The 21,118-nt window shown below is 44.8% G+C and overlaps 1 protein-coding gene and 1 long non-coding RNA gene across 7 annotated transcripts in view; both read right to left on the minus strand.

Annotated features, from left to right (window-relative positions):
- Positions 1-17,749, minus strand: part of TCAIM (T cell activation inhibitor, mitochondrial) — a 47,404-nt gene extending 29,655 nt beyond the window's left edge. Inside the window, exons 1-4 of one of the 6 annotated variants that reach the window (XM_051852592.3) lie at positions 17,433-17,749; positions 9,934-10,006; positions 7,055-7,190; positions 2,660-2,813 (exon numbers count right to left, since the gene is read on the minus strand). In XM_051852592.3, the coding sequence (XP_051708552.1) occupies positions 2,660-2,813; positions 7,055-7,190; positions 9,934-10,006; positions 17,433-17,625 (556 nt within the window). In that variant the 5' untranslated portion in view covers positions 17,626-17,749. Of the gene's footprint in view, positions 1-553; positions 2,814-7,054; positions 7,191-9,933; positions 10,007-17,432 lie in introns of those variants that run through there. The other 5 variants (XM_008260359.5, XM_089306578.1, XM_089306579.1 and 2 more) reach the window with 5 other exon arrangements.
- LOC149124423 (uncharacterized) lies at positions 16,438-17,244 on the minus strand. The gene is made up of 2 exons (XR_016215052.1): positions 17,105-17,244; positions 16,438-16,931 (listed from the first exon to the last, which is right to left on the minus strand). It is a non-coding gene; the product is annotated as an uncharacterized LOC149124423 (long non-coding RNA).
- Positions 17,750-21,118: the final 3,369 nt, after the last annotated feature.

The raw sequence follows: 21,118 nt of genomic DNA on the forward strand, positions 1-21,118 counted from the left end.
AACTGGGAGCAACTCGGACTAGACTAAGTTACTGGAATTAAGACTTATTCTATGCATCTGCTTTCCCACAATATGGCGCTGAGAAGGGAAACAGCTTCTACACAGCTGCCTCCAGTTCAACCAATAAACTGTGGGACCTGCTCCTGATTGGAGGAGAGCAGCGTACTCGGTGTGTGGGTAGCAGAGTTGGGATTGGTGGAAGAGGACTATAAAGGAGGAGAGAGACGGCATGCACCAGGAACATCTAAGGGGAACATCCGAAGGAACACCTGTGCAGCCCCAGAGAGAGCCGGCCGGCGGTGTGCCGCTCCCCCGCGGAAGTGGGGAATGTGGCAGGGGGAACCGCCCTTCCACGGAGGTGGAGGGGTTGGCAGCCAACCCGGGAAGGACCAGCAGCAAACCCGGGGAGGGCCGAGCAGATGAAAGAACAGCGCAGGGTCTTGTGTCGTTCCCCCACGAAGACGGGGAGCGACATAATGGTGCCGTGACTCGGATATGAAGCCTAGGCAGGGCCTAGTGTCACTCCTCCACGAAGAGGGGGAGCGACAAGCACCAATCTTTGTGTTAAAGGCAAAGCAAACATGACTAATAGAGGTATCTGTAAAAAAGAATGAAGATACATAGTCTGTGAATCAACCTCTGGGTTAGGAATGAAGAAACTTTAGTTCTGGTAACCAGTTTTGCCCCTGACTTGCTGAAACTTTCCAAGTGTCACTCTGAGCTTCCATATTCAGTTTACTCTTTAACATCTATATTCAATATTTAAGCTGATGCTGGTAGTAGTAGTAGCAGCTGTGGCTGTAGAAATGAGCTTGATTTTCCCAAACACATACAAATAAAAACAGGCTTGTGATAATATTTTTATTTTAAAAAGCCATACAGGATGTACTTTACCTCCATAAATTCCATTTTCCTCCTGGAGAAACCAGGAATCTTCAGTAGATCATGCTCCTAAGAATGACGTGTCCTTAACTCCTGGCCTAACCCTGCTGCTGCTAACAGGAGCACTAATCTATATGGTTCTTTGGTCGTAGGCCAGCAAACAGAGTGTTTCAATTCCTCACAGACTCTAGTGGCTAAGAACAGCAAGTGCATATGGTTTAAATCAATAATGGTTATCTACATTTCCAAACAAAACGGTGTAGAAGACAGATAACTGTCATTACTACTGACAGCCTTCTTGGTGCGGCTGTTCCTTTACAAAAGGCCTACCAGTTGACTTGTAGTCTGAATAATGAAGAGTAGGAGTTATTTTTAATAAAACCCTCAGTTGGAGGTAGGTGGAAATACTAGCAAGGAAGGAATTTGTGATATTCAGTCACGGGAGAATGGGAGAAGGCAGGCCAATCATTCTATCTATCAAATGTTAGTCTCTGGAGAGCCTGGTGGGAAGCTGTCTGCAACCTATTTTCAGGTCAAGTTCTTCCTCCTCTCATCCGAGGTCCTGAGAACTGGCATACATTAGGTAGCCACACTCAGGATCTCCAGTGTGAATGACCTTGACAAAGAACCCAACTCCTTCATTTTAGTAAATGTAGACCCAGAAGTTCAGGTCACACAGTTAGTCACTGGCAGAGCTAGAAATAAATAGATCCTAGGTTTCAAAAGACCTACCAAATTCGGAAATGTGTAACAGTTTGCTAAAAATAAGATTACAGTGCCTTTTCTACTTGTCTTAGCCTGAATGCACAGAAGGTTTTCACTCGATCTTTAATTTAAAGATTATTCTAAAAACAGTTGTTTATTCAACAATCAAAAAAGGAAGTATACTTAGGGAAACAAAAGGCCTTTAGGGATCTGTACCTAAATATTTGTCCTAATTTTAAGCATCACTGGATCAGGACTAAAAGCAGTGAAGAAAGGTACTGGAAAGAAGTCTGGATGTTAAGATTCATTTAATCTTAGAAACAACAAGGTTAGAGTTAAAAGACATGTGTTCAAGACCCAGATTCTATTTCTATGGTCTTGGGAAAGTCTTTGAATTTCACTAAATTACAACTGGGCAAACAGTGCTATCCTTGCAGGGTCCTGTGAAGGCTGTAAGGGAATGCGAGCTGTATTTTTAGAAAGGTACACTGCAGGGGCAGGCGTTTGCTACAGCGGTGAAGTCTCTGCCTGGGACACCTGCGTCCCCTATAGAAGTGCCTGCTTCGAGTCCTGACTGCTGCACTTCTGACTGACCTAACCGCTAATGTGCATCCTGGGAGGCAGTGGTGATGGCCTCAAGTAGAGTCCCTGCCACCCATGTGCCACACCATGTGGGAGGCTGGGATGGAGATCTGGGCCTTCGTCCTGGCCCAGCCCTGGTTGTTGTGGGAATCTGGGAAGTGAACCAGTGGATGGAAGATATCTGTCTGCCACTCTTATCCCTCTGCCTTTCAAATAAAATTAAAATAATTAAAAATTTTAAAAATATAGACTGTAAAAGATACCCTTAGCACTTAAAACACACAGATATGAAGGAGCAAATAGGAACACTTTAGTTTGGCAAACAAACGCACACACAGCCACAGAATCTGACTTTAGCCAAACTATCAACTGACTGATGTTCTTTTTCTATGTCCACGCTTCAATACAAAGGTATTCTGGCAATGTCAAAATTAATAAACACATTTAACAAGAAGCTTGCAAGGGACCCACTAGGAATAAAAACATGTACCGGAAGTACTAAGGTTTTCTTGGCCATCAGAGGGATTCTGGTCTGTTTCTCTTATATAAAATGTAAGCTGAGTGGGTTTCAAAGACTTGAAGCCTGGTTTCTGGAGGTTTTCTAAGTAGGCACTTAATCTCTTCAGAGAATTTTCATTGACTTCCTGGAAAAAAAATATTAAGGGTATTTACACAAAGAACAAGGGGGAAATTATATACGACCTTTTAAACACATTACTGAGAATACTAAATAAGTTTAATATTCTAAAGTGTTGGGATTTCATGGCTCTTTGGTAAAAGATAAAACTGGATCCACATCCAACAACAAGGCATGGACTGAACTCCACAGGGGCACAGGAGCCCCTAACCACAGTGCTCAGAGAAGATACTACCCAAGTGCCCTTTTAAATTCGTGTTGAGAAAGGCTAACTGCTGAACTATCTGAAAGTAATAAATGACTGATAAATCCAGTCATGTAACTAGGCTTATCCTATCCAATGGTGCAATAGCTCTAGAGACCACAGAGTTTTTTTTTTTTTTTTTTAATGTAAGAAATAAAATAACTCAAAACACACACACAAAAAAAAAAACTCACAGGAGGCAACACTAGAAGACAAACAGCAAACAGCCAGCTAGGAGAAAATATCTGCAGTTTATTGTGTAGTAAAAAGGCTAACGTCTCCTTATAGAAAGAGCTCTTAAAGGCTCATCCATAGGCAAGTGCCTGAATAAATTAGGGTCCTCTGACTTAGTGGAGTACTAAGGAACCACAGGAGAAATAAAAAGAGAAAGAATGTGATGTAGAAGGTATCTGTGAACTGACATGGACTGATTTCAATGATTTTTTTTTTTTTTTTATTTATCTGAAGGGGAGAGAGACAGAGACAGACAGACACTTTCACTCCCCCAAACGGCTGCAACAGCCAGGGCTGGGCCAGGCCAAAGTCTGACACCAAGAATTCTACCTGGTTGTGCCATATGGGCAGTAGAGGCCCAGGACTTGGGGCATCATTATCTGCCACCTCCCAGGCACAGTAGCTGGAAGCTGGATTGCAAGTGGAGGGGCCAGGACTCTATCTCAGGCACTCTGATATGGGATGTGGGTGTCCCTAGTGGCAGCATAACCTGCTGCACTACAACATCTGCCTCTCCAGGGGATAGTGTTAAGAGAGGAAAAAAGAATGTGCTTTAGTTCAGGAGTAGCTCCGCAGAGGAAGAGGACCGGCCTGAACAACTGCTGCTTTTTCACTCTGAGTCTCTTCTCAGGCACACAGAGTCATCTGAAAGGAGAAACACTCATTTATTTTTGTTGGCTAAATTTATAATAATATAACGTTCTGGGCTATGAGACCTGTAAACAAGTGAGGGCCATTTTCTGTGTAAGACTAAATCTTCTTAATTACATTTGTTTTTCCAGAAGGCCACATGTTTGTATTTTGTCTGGAAAGAAACACAGGAAGGACAATGCAGGGTCTAACAGAAAGGATTATCTACAGGAAATGAATAGGAAGGGAGAGAGGAGACAGGGAGGGGAGACTTCTCAGTAAACTGCATTGTGCTTTGATTTGAAACTTACCAATGTTTTACATATTTTAAAATTAGATTAAATTTAAGATTAAAAAAACAAACAAACAAAACAAAACTGTGCATTACTGTGGGATCCTGGACTGTGAGCCTGATTCTGTGGCCAGACAAGACTTAAGTGTGATGACAAGAAGTCAACTGAGTTCATGGAACCTGCATTTTAGTGAAGGGAGAAAAAGAAAGAGTACATCTAATAAATAAGAAAACAGGGTGAGGAGAAGGGAAACAAAAGAGAAAAAGGACTGTGGAGGCGGGAGAGGGAATGCTGCAAAGGAGGGTTGGGTGGGGTTGCAGTATTAAACAGGACAGTCTGGGAGAGCCCCACTGCACAGCGCCACTTGCATGAGAAAGTCAGCGGCAAGCCATGCATGGGACGCTGGGTAGGTGTGAAGGCTGGCACAGGGGAGGCACTCAGTAAACATGGGCTGAAAAAGCAAATGAACACGTGGGTTTCCCAGAACAAGGAAACTCCAGGCGCTCTGTTCTGCCACACTCAGGTTCAAGGATTTGCTAGAGGGATTCACAGAATTTGGGAAACAACTGTGAAAACTCAAGGGCATGGTTTAGAACAGCAAAAAGATGCAGGGAAACTCAGCAATGGGAAAAGGTGCACACAGAAAACTCCAGGGGAACCCAGTGCCATTCCAGCTGTCATCTCACGGTGGAGATCTGACCCCTAGCGATGATGTGACAGGACATGGGAAGTGTGGTCAAACAGGAAAGCTCACCAAACTTGTATGTGTGCGTTTTAGCTGCGAGTCCCTGTCTGTCTAAGGGACTGACCATAGATACTCAGTGTATAGCCCTGCCAGAGGTCAAACTGATACAGACCCAAGGCCCCAGTGAACAAAATAGGTGTTTGCCCTAAGTCACATTGTTGGCTCAGATTATCAGGCACACAGAAGCACTCTTACCAAGCAGTGTATTCGAAGGCCTGAGGATTCTCCTCCCAGGAGTCATCCAAGGGTTAGTACCGAAGCCAGGCCTTTGGAACATGCAGGGTTTATTAAGCAAGCCAAGCTTGCTATTTCACAACAGAAAGAAATTTCAGTTTAAAAAGATACGTGTGGTGCAGTGGGTTAAGCTGCTGTTTGGATCCCCACATCCCACTTCAGAGTGCCCTCGATTGAGTCCTACCTCTGCTTCCAATCCAGCTTCCTGATAATGAATCTGGAAGGCAGCAGATGATGGCTCAAATGCTTGGGTCCCTGTTACCCATGTGGGAGACCTGGATGCAGTTCTTGGCTCCTGGCTTAGGCCTGGCCCAGCCTTAGTTGTTGAGGGCATGAAGGGCAGTGGAAGGTAGATCTCTATCGCCCCCCTCCATCTCTCCCTCTCTCTCTCTGTCATTCTGCCTTTCAAATAAAGAAAAAAAATAAGTAAAAAGATGCAACTATTGCTTGTGTTACAGAAACCTAGGGAGGGAAATCTCTCCATTCAAACAGGCACCAGAGACAATGGAGGATCAAGCAGTTTATTACGCCTGCGGGCTCAGCTGGAATCATTTCCTGAGAACTGAGCAACAATCCCAAGTTTTCTTACAATATTTATAGGTTCATGTGTCACACCTTAGCTGTAACAGCGTTTGTGGGTTTAAATTGCAGTATGCGTGACTTAGGACCACACTTCCAATGGTTGGTAGGTCCGGTATGTTTGTAAAAGAGCTACCAGGGGCAGATTTATGAGGACAGATTTATGACTGGAGTTTACAGGAGCAGAGCTAAGGACTTCTTCTCTCCCTAGACAAGATAACAGTGGGCAGTTGCTTCACTAGTTAATTGCAAGCAGCCACTTTTCAAGGTCTGTGTTGGGAGGAGGAGTCTGCTTTTTTTTCTTTGTCTCTGGTTGCATCTGTATTTCCTCTACACTTGGACTGATTTTTCCATGCATGTTGGGTACTAAAACTTTTTTTAAAAGATTTATTTATTTATTTGAAAGTCAGAGTTACACAGAGAGAGACGGAAAGGCAGAGAGAGAGAGAGAGAGGGAGGTCTTTCATCTGCTGGTTCACTCCCCAATTGGCTGGACTGGCCAGAGCTGCGCCAATCCAAAGATCCAAAGCCAGGAGCCAGGAGCTTCTTCCGGGTCTCCCATGTGGGTGCAGGGGCCCAAGGACTTGGGCCATCTTCTACTGATTTCCCAGGCCATAGGAGAGGGCTAGATCAGAAGTGGAGCAGCGGGGTTTCAAACTGTGCTCATATGGGATGCTGGCACTGCAGGTGGTAGCTTTACCCACTATGCCACAGCACAGGTCCCTAAAAACTTTAAATTATCAACACATTCCCAAGGTAATGGACATTCTCCTGTTGATTCAATTTAGTGATTACTTAGGAAGGTTCTGACTTTGAATAGCCAACATGTGCAGCAATATCATAATCAGAATATTTTCCCACAGCAAAGAAGCAAAAACTGATTTATTTTCTGCTGTAAATGGAAATAAAATAATGTTCTAATTTTCAAGAGTTTCTTTTTATGTTAAATCATGTGTCAATATTGATGAAGACAAAGGGAATCAATGAAGTAATCTCACAGCATCTGCCTTTGTATTGACCATCCTGAGTTCAAAACAACAAAAAGTTCCTACAAAAAGCAATATATTTTCAATTTTCAGTATTTCAATTTTTTACTAATTTTATTAATTTGAAAATTTACTAATTTTCAAGGTAGCATTTTCTATATTTCAGATTAGTTCATAGCTTTGTTTTATATCACCATGACAGAATACTGCAAGCTTCCACAACTATTTGTATTATATTGTATCAAAGGTTAATAAACTAAGCAGACACATGGCCTAGAAGTTAGGAGACAAGTCAATGATTACCCTTTCTCTGGGGTGCTGGCCAAAGAAATCTGGATGCACTGCAAAGTAGAACGGCCTCAAGGCGTTGACGGCTTCAGCTCCTGACAGAGCTCTTGAGTACAGAAAGGAGTGTGGGAACATCTTCTCTAGACACAGCCTTTCGAAAAGACACGGACTGATTATTCAATGAGGTTGCACACGCACATGCACACACAAGTGCCTGATTTATAAGTGACAGTAACACTGAAAGTAACATGCCTAGAAAATACCAGAGAAATGAGGCAGAAATTTGGTGGTTTTCTGAAATATGCTGGTTTTAACAGACAGAAAGTGCTTCATGGTTTCTACAATGGTGGCTTAAGTTCCGGCTCTAATATCAGAAATACGAAATAATAACGACATTTATCCTTAATAGTCCATTTTGAAATATGAACAGGTTTCACTGAAATGATGACAATTTTCTTTATAATTTTCTTCTTCAGATAAAAAAACCTCAGTGTCCAAAAGAGCATCTTTTTATTTGTAGTAGAAAATACGGAGAATCATAGTATCTAAAAAGAGACACACAGGGCCGGAGCTGTGGTATAGTAGGTAAAGCTGCTGACTGCAGTGCTGGCATCCCACTGCTCCACTTATAATCCAGCTCTCTGCTATGGCCTGGGAAAGCAGTAGAAGATGGTCTGCTTGAGCCCCTACAACCATGTGGGAGACCAGGAAGAAGCTCCTGGCTCCTGGCTTTGGATCAGTCCACCTTCGGCAATTGCAGCCATTTGGGGAGTGAACCAGTGGATGGAGGATTTCTTTCTGCCTCTCTGTAACTCTGCCTTTCAAATAAATAGATAAATAAATAAATAAATAAATAAAAAAGACACAAGATGTCTTTTAGTTCATTTCCTCATTACTAGCATGCTAAAATTGTTCTAGTTGGATAACCTGACATTCTTGGTTTTTTTTTTTTTTAATTTTATTATTTTATTTATTTATTTATTTTTGGCAGGCAGAGTGGACAGTGAGAGAGCGAGACACAGAGAAAGGTCTTCCTTTGCCGTTGGTTCACCCTCCAATGGCCACTGCGGCCGGTGTGCTGCGACCAGTGCATCGCGCTGATCCGAAGCCAGGAGCCAGGTGCTTCTCCCATGGAGGTGCAGGGCCCAAGGACTTGGACCATCCTCCACTGCACTCCCAGGCTACAGCAGAGAGCTGGCCTGGAAGAGGGGCAACCAGGACAGAATCCGGTGCCCCGACCTGGACTAGAAGCTGGTGTGCCGGCGCCGCAGGCGGAGGAGTAGCCTATTGAGCCACGGCGCCAGCCTCATTCTTGTTTTTTAATTTTGGCACAATCCACTCTGAGTTTATAGAGAGTACTACTTTCAAGTCCAAATGGAATTTCTGGAAGCACTTTTGGTGACACTTATTTCTGACTGCTGTAATAATTTACCGTGTCCATCTAAAACATCCTAAGCAGGAGTCTCTTGACATTGTGCACAGTTTTATTCTCCTACAATAGGAGTGTGAGTCTTTGGAAAAGTTTTAACATTTTAAAAATGTTACAGACTATATCCACTTCTGGCGATCTTTTAATAACCTGGAGACCGCCAACATATTTTCAGGTTACTTGTTTGTGTCTCCTTGTGTGGTTCGGTCTGTCAAAGTCAGTCAACAGGCAGTACAGCAAGGATCACAGCAGGAGTCTGAACAGCAAGGAAAACTGCAAGCCCAGGGTTAGGGGCCTCCTTAAGAGCTGGGCCAAGTAAAGGACAGAGACAGCTCTGCTGATCCCTCAGCTTGGGTTCTGTTGCCAGGTGTCTGACAGGCAACAGAGCTCTGCTGCTGTCCTCTCCTATTTTATACATCTGAAAAAGACACAGCGGCCGGCATTTTTCTTCTAAATGCAGCCTGGGCACAGGGGCATGGGGCTGTCAGCCGCTTGGGTGCAGGGTCACCTTCTTACTCTGGTCCCTGTGGCGCCACCTTAATCAGTGTTGCTAAGCTCAAAACCCAAGCTGACTCCCCAGCTCCAGCTGTTTTCAGTTGGTCTTGAAACTTCTCATTTTACAGGCCCTGGGAATCCACGCTTCTTTCCATGTTCTCTGCTGCCACTCATCCTCACTGCACAGCCCCTACCTGGTCTACTCTCCTGTCTCTGTCTCTCAGCATTCCGCACACCGTGGCAGGTTAACTTTCCTCATGTGCACTTCTGGGGCGGCTCCTCACAGGCTGCAGTCACACTCAGTGCTCACTCTGCTGCTTACAACTCTGTATCTGAGCCCCAATCTGCCTTTCCAACTTGATCTCCAATCACACCTTAAAAAACCCACCAGTCATGCCCCCAGTGATCATTCCATTCTTCCCCTTCCTTCTACACTATTTTAAGCTCTGATACATCCTCCCCGCTCCTACTTCCACCCATCCAAATTGCATTCACTCACCGAACAACTAGTGCACACCCATGGCATGCCAGGAGGCCCTGTACCCATTTCTCTAAGGACCTTTCTTTGGGTATTATCATAGTCTTCTTAAACGCTTTAAACAACAACAACAACAACTGCATATGCTCATGTGCTCTACCTGTTTGGGTTTGGGATATAACCATAAAGGGAATTATGCTCTTTTTTTCCTCCAGCATTTTTCACATGGAATTCTTGGGAAAGACGGGCTTTTCTCCCTTTCTGCTCTGATTGGACTCTTGGAGGACCTGCTGGCTGCTCATATCCATTTTCTCCTCCCTCTCTCTTTCCTCTCTTCCTCCCTCTCTCACTCGCTGAATCTCTCTTTTGTTCCTGTTCCCCATCATAATATAAAGGAACTTGAGAATTCAAAAAACACAACATAATGGAATTAGCCAAATGCATAACAGATGTCTCCCCAATACTAATTATATATTGGATCACCAAGCTCACCTCCTCAAAGGTCTCAGGTGGCAAAACATTTCTGAATATGGATGTAGGTCAACTTCCAGGCATCCATTAATTGCTGAAAAGTTAAACAGATATGACAAGTGGACAAGCTGATCTTTAAATTATAAACACATTACCAATTATATTACTACCTCCCCAAATGAAATAATTGGGTATTAATATAACAAAATATGAACAAGAATATGGGGAAAGTGATGAAAATCTGATGAAATAAATAACCAAAGGTCTAAATAAAAGTAGAGATATTCTATATTCATGAATAAGAATACTCAATATTGTCAGGATGTCAGATCTTCCCTACTTGGCTTTTAGATGCAATGCACTCCCAGTCAAAATCCCAGCAAGTTATTTTGTGGATAGTGACAAACAGGTTCTACAGTTTACATGGAGAGGCAAAAGAACCAGATTAGCCAATCCAGTGATGAAGAACAAAGTTGGAAGGCTGACCTTACTCAAAGACTTTTTCTGAAGTTCCTTTAAACCTACAGTAATCCAGACAGTTGGATCTTGGCAACAGAACAGAACAAGTAGAAACAGACCCACATAAATGTAGTCAACAGATCTCTGAAAGGAACAAAGCCAATATAATAGAGCAAAGACAGACTTTCAACCACCAACACTGGAACAACTGGATATCCACATGCAAAAAATTTAACTTAAACACATCCCTTGCACCCTTCATGAAAATTAACTCAGGTAAATATAAAACTCATAGAAGATAACAAAGGAGAAAATCTAGAGACTTTGGATATGAAGATGACTTTTAGATATAATACCAAAGGCGTCATCCATCAAATAAGTCATTGATAAGTTGAACTTCATTAAAATTTAAAACTTCTACTCTTCGGGGGTGGGGGTCCAGTGCAATCATTAAGATGCTGCTTGGGACACCCAAATCCCACATTGGAAAGTCTGGGTTTGAGTCCTTACTCTGCTTCTGGTCCAGTTTCTTGCTAATGTACCCTGGAAAGCAGTTAGTGATGGTTAAAGTAGCTGGGTTGCTGCACCCACATGAGAAATACGGAAGGGGGTCCAGGCTCTTGCCTTTGGCCTTGCACAGCCCAGGCTGTTGCGGGCATTTGGGAATGAACCAGTGGATGGCAGATATATATGTGTATTTGTGTGTGTTTTGTGTGTGTAGTTCTACCTTTAAATAAATATAAATAAATAAACCTAACAAAAAACTCTGCTCTTCAAAAGACAATGTTGACAGAGTGTAAGATAACAAGTCAAACACTTGCAGAAATCAAAGTAGCAAAAGACACCTTCCTCATGGGTCAACAATTAGAAAATGAACTAGCAATTTAAAAATATGCAAAATACCAGAGAAAACACCTCACAAAGAAGATATAAAGATGGCAATCATATGAAAATATGTCCAACATCATATGTAATCAAAAATTGCCAAGTTAAAATAATAAATACCACTACACACCTAGAAGAATGACCAAAATTTAAACCACGGACAACACCAAATGCTGACAAGGATATGGAACAACAGGAACTGCTGCTGGGAATGCCAAATACTACAGCCACTTTGAAAGACAGCTTGGCAGTTTCTTATAAAACTAAACATCCTCTTACCAACCAGCAACTGCACTCCTTGGTATTTCACCCAGATGAGCTGGAAACTTACATCTACACAAAAACCTGTATGTGGCTGTTTATAGTAGCTTCATTTATAACTGCCAAAGGTTGGAAGCAACCAAGATGCGCTTCAGTAGTTGAATGGGTAAATAAACCCAGTGAAATGGAATATTACTCAGACTAAAAAGAAAAAAGCTACTGAACCTAGAAACTCCAGGGCGTATTACTCAATGAAAGAAGCTTGAAATCTGAAAAGGCTACAAATTGTGTGAATACAAGTGTGTGGCACTGTGGAAAAGGCAAAGGTATGGAGATCTGTGGTAGCCAGGGGTCAGAGGATAGGGAGGAATGAGGAGCCAGGGGTCAGTGGGTGGGGAGGCAGAGACAGAGGATTTTTTAGGGTGGTGAACTACACTGGTATAAACCTGTCACTCTACACATGTTAAATCCCCTAGGATGTACATCACCAACAGTGAACTCAAGGCAGAGTATGGATTTCAGGTGATAACGATGTGTTCATGCAGGTTCAGTGATCTGCCAATCTGGGACCATATGAAGGAAATAAGTCTGTTATGCATGCATATGGACAGGGTTTTGCTGAATTTTTTTCCAAAGTAGGGGCTGGTGCTGTGGCTCAGCAGGTTAAAGCCTCATCCTGCAGTGCTGGCATCCTATATGGGCACCAGCTCCAGCTCTACTTGCAATCCACCTCCCTGCTAATAGGCCTGGGGAAGCAGCAGAGGATGGCCCAAGTCCTTGGGCCCTGCACCCATGTGGGAGACCCAGCAAAAGCTCCTGGCTCCTGACTTTAGCCTGGTCCAGCCCCAGTCGTTGTGGCCATTTGGGGAATGAATCAGCAGATGGAAGATATCTAGTCTGACCCCTCTCTGTAACTCTGCCTCTCAAATAAATAAATCAATCCTTAAAAAAAGTTGATCAACCTCTAAAAAAAAAATCTCCCATGTGGCTAAACTCATATGCTGCCACATTTAGGCAACAGAATGTTTTGAAATATATTTTTGGGGCCGGTACTGTGGTGTAACACGTAAAGCTGCAACTGCAGTGCCGGCATGCAATATGGGCACCAGTTTGAGTCCTGCTGTTCCACTTGGCGATCTAGCTCTCTGCTATGGCCTGGGAAAGCAGTGGAAGATGGCCCAAGTCCTTGGGCCCCTGCACCTGTGTGGGAGACCTGGAAGAAGCTCCTAGCTCCTGGCTTTGGATAGGCTCAGCTTCAGCCATTGTAGCCATCTGGGGAGTGTTGTACCAGTGGATGGAAGACCTCTCTCTCTCTGCCTATGCCTCTCTGTAACTCCGCCTTTCAAATAAATAAATGCAATGAAACAAATGTCATCAACAATGGAAACGTATATCTTAAAGAAAAAAATCAAGGTTCATATTTTTAAAAAGTACAGTTTCGATCTTGGATACTTGCAATTGATTTTCTGGTTCACTTGTGTGGCAAGAGTTTCTTGGCTTCTGAATGTGATTACAGGTATTAATTTAAATACTAAAGAGATGATTTTATTTAACCATTCACACTGAAATTGTGTTTGAGACAAACACACAGAAAACAGGAAATACTTCTATCACCTCAATGATTTCTGAGGCCAAAGGGAGACATACTGAGGAAAAAGGAAAACCATTTGGACTATCTCCACAGACTTCAACACAGACTTAATTAAGATAGCACAGGCACAGGCTCAAACTTGTAAAGACTGAAAAGACCAAAAGGAACTGGAGCTAACAACTCTAGGCTCCAATGTGAGATGCAGGCATCAAATACCTGTGTTAACTGAAGTAAGTCAGACACAGGCAAATACTGTATGCCTTCCCTCCTATGTGGGAGCTAAAAAATAACTCAACCTGAACACAGGATACGGATTACTAGAGGCTGGAAGGGGTATAGGGGAATATGGGGGGCTTGGACACCAGGTACCAAATCAGAGCTATAAAGCATAGTAGAGTGACTGCAGCTCACAACAACCTATTATATATTTTATAAGCAAATAGAAGAAAGGAGCTCTAACAGTCCAATCAAAGTTACCTCAAAGCAGGGGAAATGTTGATTACCCTGACTTGTACCCATTGCACATATGTACTGAAAGGCTGAATTATAGTTCAAAAGTATGTACAATCACTGTTAATAAAAAATTTAACATAAGTAGTATACATAAGGGACTTCACAACATTTGGCAAATAGAAAGTTTGTAAGAGGGGCAACCATTATTATTATATAATTTAGGATGTCCAGAAAAAACTGCAGACTTCTTTTTCCCATTTCATGAGGTTTCCATATAAATGGAACTTGTAGTTAAAAACAGTATTTTATTTGAAAACAAATTTTGTGATTGAAAAACTCAGAATTATTGCAAGGGCCTGTGCTGTGGTATAGAAGGTTAAACCTTTGCTGCACCAGCATCCCACATGGGTGCCGCTTCCAGACCTGGCTGCTCCACTTGCGATCCAACTCCCTTTTAATGTGCCTGGGTGGGCTGGCTTTAGCTCAGTGGTTCCTTCGTCTACTGAATGTGCCTGGGAAAGCACTGGAGGATGGCCTAAGTACTTGGGCACTCATGTGGAAGACTGGGAGGAAGCTCCTGGCTCTGGACTGGCCCAGCTCTGGCCACTGAGGCCATTTGGGGAATGAACCAGCGGGTGGAAGACAGATCTCTCTCTTTGCCTTTCAAATAAATAAATAAATCTTTTGAAAAAAAGAATTATTGCAAGAAGGGTCAAAATCTGAAAGTCTTAAAAATTCAATCAATAGGCAGTTTTGCCACGGCTGCATATGAACACATTTCAAAATGTTTATGGGAGAATGGAATTAAATGGTGAGTTTATTTTGGTGTAAGCAACTTTTGAAGTCCATGTGTAATGTTTTCATAATATGCATGGCCCAACAAACTTTTTGAAGACCCTCTGTACAGTGCTGTGGGAACTGGTTTTGCCTGAATTAAAGCTGATACTTTAAACACTGTCTTTCAGGGCATGGAGCAGCAATGAGAACACATGAATTCTTTTCTTTCCCTTCAGCCATGATGCCGACTGATTCCCAGTTCTATAGGAAAGTGCCTGTTACAGAAATCTGGGGTGGGAAAACTCCCGACGTTCAAATAGGCACCAGAGACAGTGGAGGATCCAGAACCGTTTAGTAATGCCAGGGGGTTCAGCTGGAATCATTTCCTGAAAATTGAGGAACAATTCCAAGTTGCTTACAATATTTATAGGTTCATTGGCATCATACCTTAGCCGTTACAGCATTGGTGGATTTAAATTGCAGCCTATGTGACTTAGGACCACACTCCCTATGGTCGGTGGGTCTGGTATGTTTATAAAAGAGATAGCAGGGGAAAATTTATAGAACAGATTTATGACTGGAGTTACAGAATCAGAAATTAGGACATCTTTCCTTTGTAGACAAGATAACCATGCACAGCTGCTCCACCAGATAACTGGGAACAGCCGCTTTTCAAGGTTAGCGTTGGGTCCACTTTGCTTCCTTTGTCTCTGCTTGCAGCCTTATTTTCTCTTTATGCCTATTTACCTAAAAATGACATGCAATTACTACTTTTGGTAGCCACTCAAATTATTGTTCTAAGATGATCTGTTCCTATACAAATCATTGGAAAAAGTTAAAAATATGTTTGTTTAAGAATAAGGATGGAAACCGATATTTCTTGGAGTCTTACTAGGTTGAGTCTTTTGGGTATTTCTCATAAGCCTTCCTTTAAGAGTGGGCTCTGAAGACTGACAAGGAACGTGGTCATATCAGGAGCCAGTTTTGGAAAAGAGGGAAGGAAGGAGAAAAAGGGCAGTGGTCTCAAAGCAGTGGGAGCTATCACCTGGAACCCACCCGAGGCCCCAACCAGGCCCTGCAGAATTGGAAACTTAAAAGTGCTCGCGAGAAAAACTCAGGGAAAGATCTTTGGATGGTAAAAATCAAATGAAGACTTTTAAGTTTTTGTTTGACACAGTTGTTTCCTGTGCGGTTTACCTTCTTCTGAGAATGAAATACACCTAACTAAGTAAGCAAAGACATCGTCAGAGCCCGCAGCCCAGTGGCTTGGCTGCTGGGCTTCTGAGGTGCTGATCCTGGGTTAGTGCTCCGCTTTGCAAGATCAAGAGCCCAACGCTCTCAGTTCAGAACTCAAAGGGCTCGGCAATTCTTTATATCCACCTAGAGGAGCCTGTTCAAGGAACAAGCAGGCTCTGGGAAAACTAAACCAGAGGGCCCTGGCTGATCACAGAACCTCAACTTCACTTTGGGGAATCCAGCTGCGATGAAGACTACAAGGTTCAGCTCTAACGTGCTTCCTCTTACAGGACTAGCTACACAGAAACTCAAATCACAACTGGCAGACCTAGGAGACTGCTTCAGGGTGGAGCAGGACACACTCATCTGTTAGTGACACCAGCTTCAAAAGCCTGGGCCGCCCACATCAACTTGCAGGCTTCCTGTCTTCAAATTCTTTCTTGAGTGGTTCCTGTCTTCATTCCACTCTGCCCGGTATCCCATTTGGAAAAGGCATCAGGCATGCTACCAACTAACCAAGGAGGTTGCAGTGGCTTATCTGATGGGGGAAGCATCCAGTGCTAATTCAGGCAATCATCAGGAGGCCTTTATGGAACACTAACTCAAATTCCTATATAAAGCACCGGGAATACAAAATCCTTAGTTCCAGCCCTCAAAAAGCTTACAGTCTTGGAGATAGAGAAGGAGCAGTGGAAACAGAGACACACAAGATAATCATAAAACACTGGAGGAAATGCAATGATTCAGACATGCACAGAGTATTATGGGAAACTCCCAGATGCCAAACCTAGAGTGGGGGTGTGGGGGAGGAGATGGTGTCCTCCCTGGACCAGAGACGGAAGATGAAGGAAGTAACTCACAAATCACCGGTAATGACAACTTTAATACACTTAACGGTCATACTGGCTTCGACTTCATCAAATAAAGATTTCTGATGGAACCATACTAATATGGTACATGAGGCATTAAATCTCTTGTGGAGTTTCAAACCAAATTAGGTTTGCTCTCTAAATCGGTGAGAAGTCTACACAAGGGGAGCGCGTAAATAAGAACGCTGTTTTGCCGCCACCAAGCCTTTGCCAAGTCGTGGGCCCAGGACGGAGCTCTGGCCATGTGGAGTCTTTAGTGGAAAGAAACTTGACAAAGTCGATCTCGGGCTTCGCTCATCTAGACGGCGACCACGGCAGTGCCCGTCTCACGCGGCTTCTATGTTTGCTCCACAAAGGAGGGACAAGGGCAGGTAGCTTTCCTCCATTTTTACATGAGATCAACCCACGGGAACGCGGTAGCTTTCTTTCTTAAATATCTTCATTCTGAGATTTAAATCCTAACGGGCTTTCGGAAACACCACAGTAGGCTACGACAAAACCGAAAGCGCCTTTGCGTCATTTCAAGGCGAGTTCAAAGCGACGCGACACGGCCGCCCGGGCCGCCGGCGCATCCAGCCCCGGGCGCCCTCCTGCGACCCCTCCCCGGCTGCGCCTCACAGCTCCCGCAAACGCCCTCGGCCAGCGCCCACCCCACACCAACCCGGGGAACGCCGCGGCTCCCGCAGCACGGGGCATGCGCATGCGCACGCGCGCCCTCGGAGCCACTTCCGCCGGCAGCGCGGGTCCGGCCCCCACCTCGACACCTCAGCAGTGCACGCGCCGCTCGCCCGAGGTGAGCCCGGACAAGGGGCGGGCCGCAGGCCGCGCTCTCATTGGCCGGAGCGGGCCCGGCCTCTTCCCAAGGCGCCTGCGCGCAGCCGGAGGCGCGGGTTCAACCGCCCGCTGCTCCTGCCCGGCGCCGACGCCGGCGCCCTGGGGACGCCCCCGCACCCCTCCCCCCCCACCGCCCTACCTCTCCGCCCTCTTACCGGCCGCCCTGAGGGGCTCCGCGGGAGGCTTTCGGAAGCGCGAACTAGCACTCCCGAGATGACGCGGAATGAGGCCGGAGGGAGCTGGAAAAATCCCTGCTCCGCAGGTGGGGAAGGCCGGCCCGAGGGTCGCTGGGAGGCCCGGGGACGGAGGACGACCGAGCGCGCGCCGGAGCCTGGCGGGCGCGCGCATGCGCCGGCAGTCCCTGGCCGTCCCCCGCCGAGTGTCCCGGGCGGGGGCGCGGCCGCGGCGCGCCGTGGGTTCTCTTCACAGGAGGGAGGTCCAGGCCCGCTCAGCCCCGTTCTGAAATCTAGCGCTGGCGTCTCCGTGGGCGCTGCTGCTTCCTGGCGCCCGGTCTGAGGGTCTCCGATAGCCCTTGGAGGAGTGCCAGGCGCCGCGGAGCTCGCCACGACCCTCCGCTTGTCAGTCAGCCTTTCTGGCCCGGTGCCCGTTTCAGTCAGGGCGGTTACCGCCGCCCGGTTGTACCCGTGCCGGAGCTCCCGCCTCAGCGCCCGGAGGCCGCCCGGTCTTTTCCTAGGTGATTTTAAATTCTGGCTTAAAGATCAAATTAAGGGCGAGGCTTACTGCCTTGGAGAATGTGCGGCAGATTATGACGGTGACTTCGGAAAAGGAGTTTGGCTTCCTAAGGTAGCTTGGCAAGGAAGGACCCGTATGTATGATTCCAGGCCAACGTCTATGTGACAGTGTTTATGCACTTAAGAACAGTGTTTTAAAATATAGAAACGAAGTTGTTGATGTTATTTTCAACAGTATGCCAGATTGACTCGAATAAACTACCACGTATTTCCCCTGCAGACATGGTTCTTAGAGCTTTTGGATTGACCAAGGATAAAGACTTTTTAGGTGCTGCTTAAACACAAGAAAGGATGGTACCTAAAGAAAATCCTTCTCTGAACATGTAACATCCTTGCAGTCACTAAAATGTTTATTGAATGCTAATAACTTGTTTGATTTCAAGTCTCAAGTAGGTCTCATTCTCATCTTTTTTTTTTTTTTAAAGTTTTATTTATTTATTTCAAAGAGTTACAGAGAGGCAGAGCGAGCGAGCGAGCTGTCTTCTGTCTGCTGGTTCACTCCCTAGATGGCCACAACGGCTGGAACTGAGCTGATCTGAAGCCAGGAGCCAGGAGTTTCTTCTGGGTCTCCCATGTGGGTGCAGGAGCCCGAGGACCAGGGCCATCTTCCACTGCTTCCCCAGGCCACGGCAGAGAACTGGATGGGAAGTCGAGCAGCTGGGACTCGAGTCGGCACCCATATGGGATGCTGGCACTGCAGGCAGCGGCTTTACCTGCTGCTATACCACAGCGCTAGTCCCAGGTCTCATTCATAATTTAAATGTTAAAAGTTTGCAACACACATAAAAATATTTAAAATATAGAGAACTATATAAGTATATAAAACATTTATATCCTAGCCCAGGTGTGGGGAGCCATGATCTGCATTCAGAATGCAGGTTTTTTTTTTTTAATATTTATTTATTTACTTGAAAGGCAGAATTAAACACAAATACACACACACACACACACACACACACCCACACACACACCATCATCATCCAACTGCTTGTTCACTCCACAAATGACCTCAATGGCTGGGGCTGGGCCAGGCCAAAGCCAGGAACCTAAGATATTCTGGGTCCTCCCTCATGAGTGGCAAGGTCCCAAGCACTTGGGCCATCTTGCGCTACCTTCCCAAGCACATTAACGGAGATGGAGAGGAAATGGAGAAGCCAGGACTCCAGCTGGTGCCCATATTCGATGCTGGTGTCACAGGCAGCTGCTTAACCCACTGTGGCACAGCCCCAGGTAAAGTTCTCTCCTAAACAAGCATTTTTTTTTTTTTTTTGACGGGCAGAGTGGACAGTGAGAGAGAGACACACAGAGGAAGGTCTTCCTTTGCCGTTGGTTCACCCTCCAATGGCCGCCGCGGCCGGCGCACTGTGCCTGGCACACCGCGCTGACCCGAAGGCAGGAGCCAGGTGCTTCTCCTGGTCTCCCATGGGGTGCAGGGCCAAGCACTTAGGCCATCCTCCCCTGCACTCCTGGGCCACAGCAGAGAGCTGGCCTGGAAGAGGGGCAACCGGGACAGAATCCGGCACCCCGACTGGGACTAGAACCCGGTGTGCCGGCGCCGCAAGGTGGAGGATTAGCCTATTGAGCCATGGCGCCGGCTCTAAACAAGCATTTTCAAAACTATCTGTAGCATCTGTGTCAAAGTCCCAGGACTTTGAATACTACTGGTATTAGATAGATACCAGGAAGATTTCAGTAAAATCTAAAACTGAAAGCATTTCAATCTCATATGAATAAGAAGAAATCAGAGGAAATTTTTGTATAAATTTTCACTCCAATGGTGGGTAGCAACCCAATGAAAGAGCACAAATCAAATAACAGGTCAAACTTTGCAAAGATCCTAACAAGTAAAAACCTAGACTTCCAAAATACACCTAGGTGATCAATACTTGTGTTTACTTTACAGAATAATTCTTCACATAAAGAGACAGGTTTATTACACTAAATGGCAGTGAGCTTATCCTGTATGTCTAGCAGTGCTCTTTGTAAAATGCTTTTGAAGCATCAAATATGAAATAAAAATATAAAAAAACACTGCAAAGTGACTTCTGAGCATTTTGCAAATAGCTTTTATTTCAGGTCATAATAAGCACAGCATAATTTCACAGTAACCAAAAAACCAGAATAGCTACTTAGGTTTTGTTTGAATAGATCTAACAACAACTATATATGTTAATTGTTATTCCCTATATTGAATTATGAATCCAAAACGTAGAAATAATATAAATTATAATGTGAAGAATTGACCTCTGTCCAATAGTTAACTGCAGTGTTTGAGTGCAGTGCTTTTAGCGCCATTCCACTTCATGCACTGTTTACTGTTCCTACAGTAAGATTGGCATGGTGCAGAATACTAATGATCAAAGACATTTCCATCCTGTAGGTGTTTAGCATGTTGTAGCTATGCTCACCAATGCATGTTCTAAAGACTTCACTTTTCAAGAGGAGAGGTTTAACTTTTAACCTATTTAGGTGCTTATTAGGGGTGATAAATTGGGAAATATTTTTAAAATTTTTTTAGATTTATTTTATTTATTTGAAAGACAGAATTAGAGAGGTAGAGACAGAGAGAGAGAGAGGTCTTCCATCTGCTGATTCACTCCCCAAATGGCCGAAACGGCCGGAGCTGTGCCGATCCGAAGCCAAGAGCCAGGAGCTTCTTCCGGGTCTCCAATGTGTGTGCAGGGGCACAAGGACGGGCCATCTGCTATCCCAGGCCATAGCAGAAACCTGAATCAGAAGAGGAGCGGCTGGGATTTGAACCAGCACCCATATGGGATGCTGGTGCTTCAGTCCAGGGATTTAACCCACTGTGCCACAGCGCCGGCCCCAAGGAAAATCTTTAAAACTCTTGGGATATCCAAATTGTATACAGGCAGCATTATATTGTCATATTTTTAAAACCAATTTAAATATGTAAAATTTGTTTAAAACATTTTAGGATGGGCCTGGTGTTGTGGCAGAGTGATGAAGCTACTGCTTGTCATGCCACGTTGCATATCTGCTGGTTTTGAGTTCTGGCTGCTCCACCTCCTGTCCAGCTTCCTGCTAATGGGCCTGGAAGACCATGGATGTTGGTCCATCCCAGACAA

Source organism: Oryctolagus cuniculus, chromosome 10, assembly GCF_051225735.1.
Source record: "Oryctolagus cuniculus isolate XC-2025 breed Fujian yellow rabbit chromosome 10, ASM5122573v1, whole genome shotgun sequence".
NCBI classification, from domain to species: domain Eukaryota; kingdom Metazoa; phylum Chordata; class Mammalia; order Lagomorpha; family Leporidae; genus Oryctolagus; species Oryctolagus cuniculus.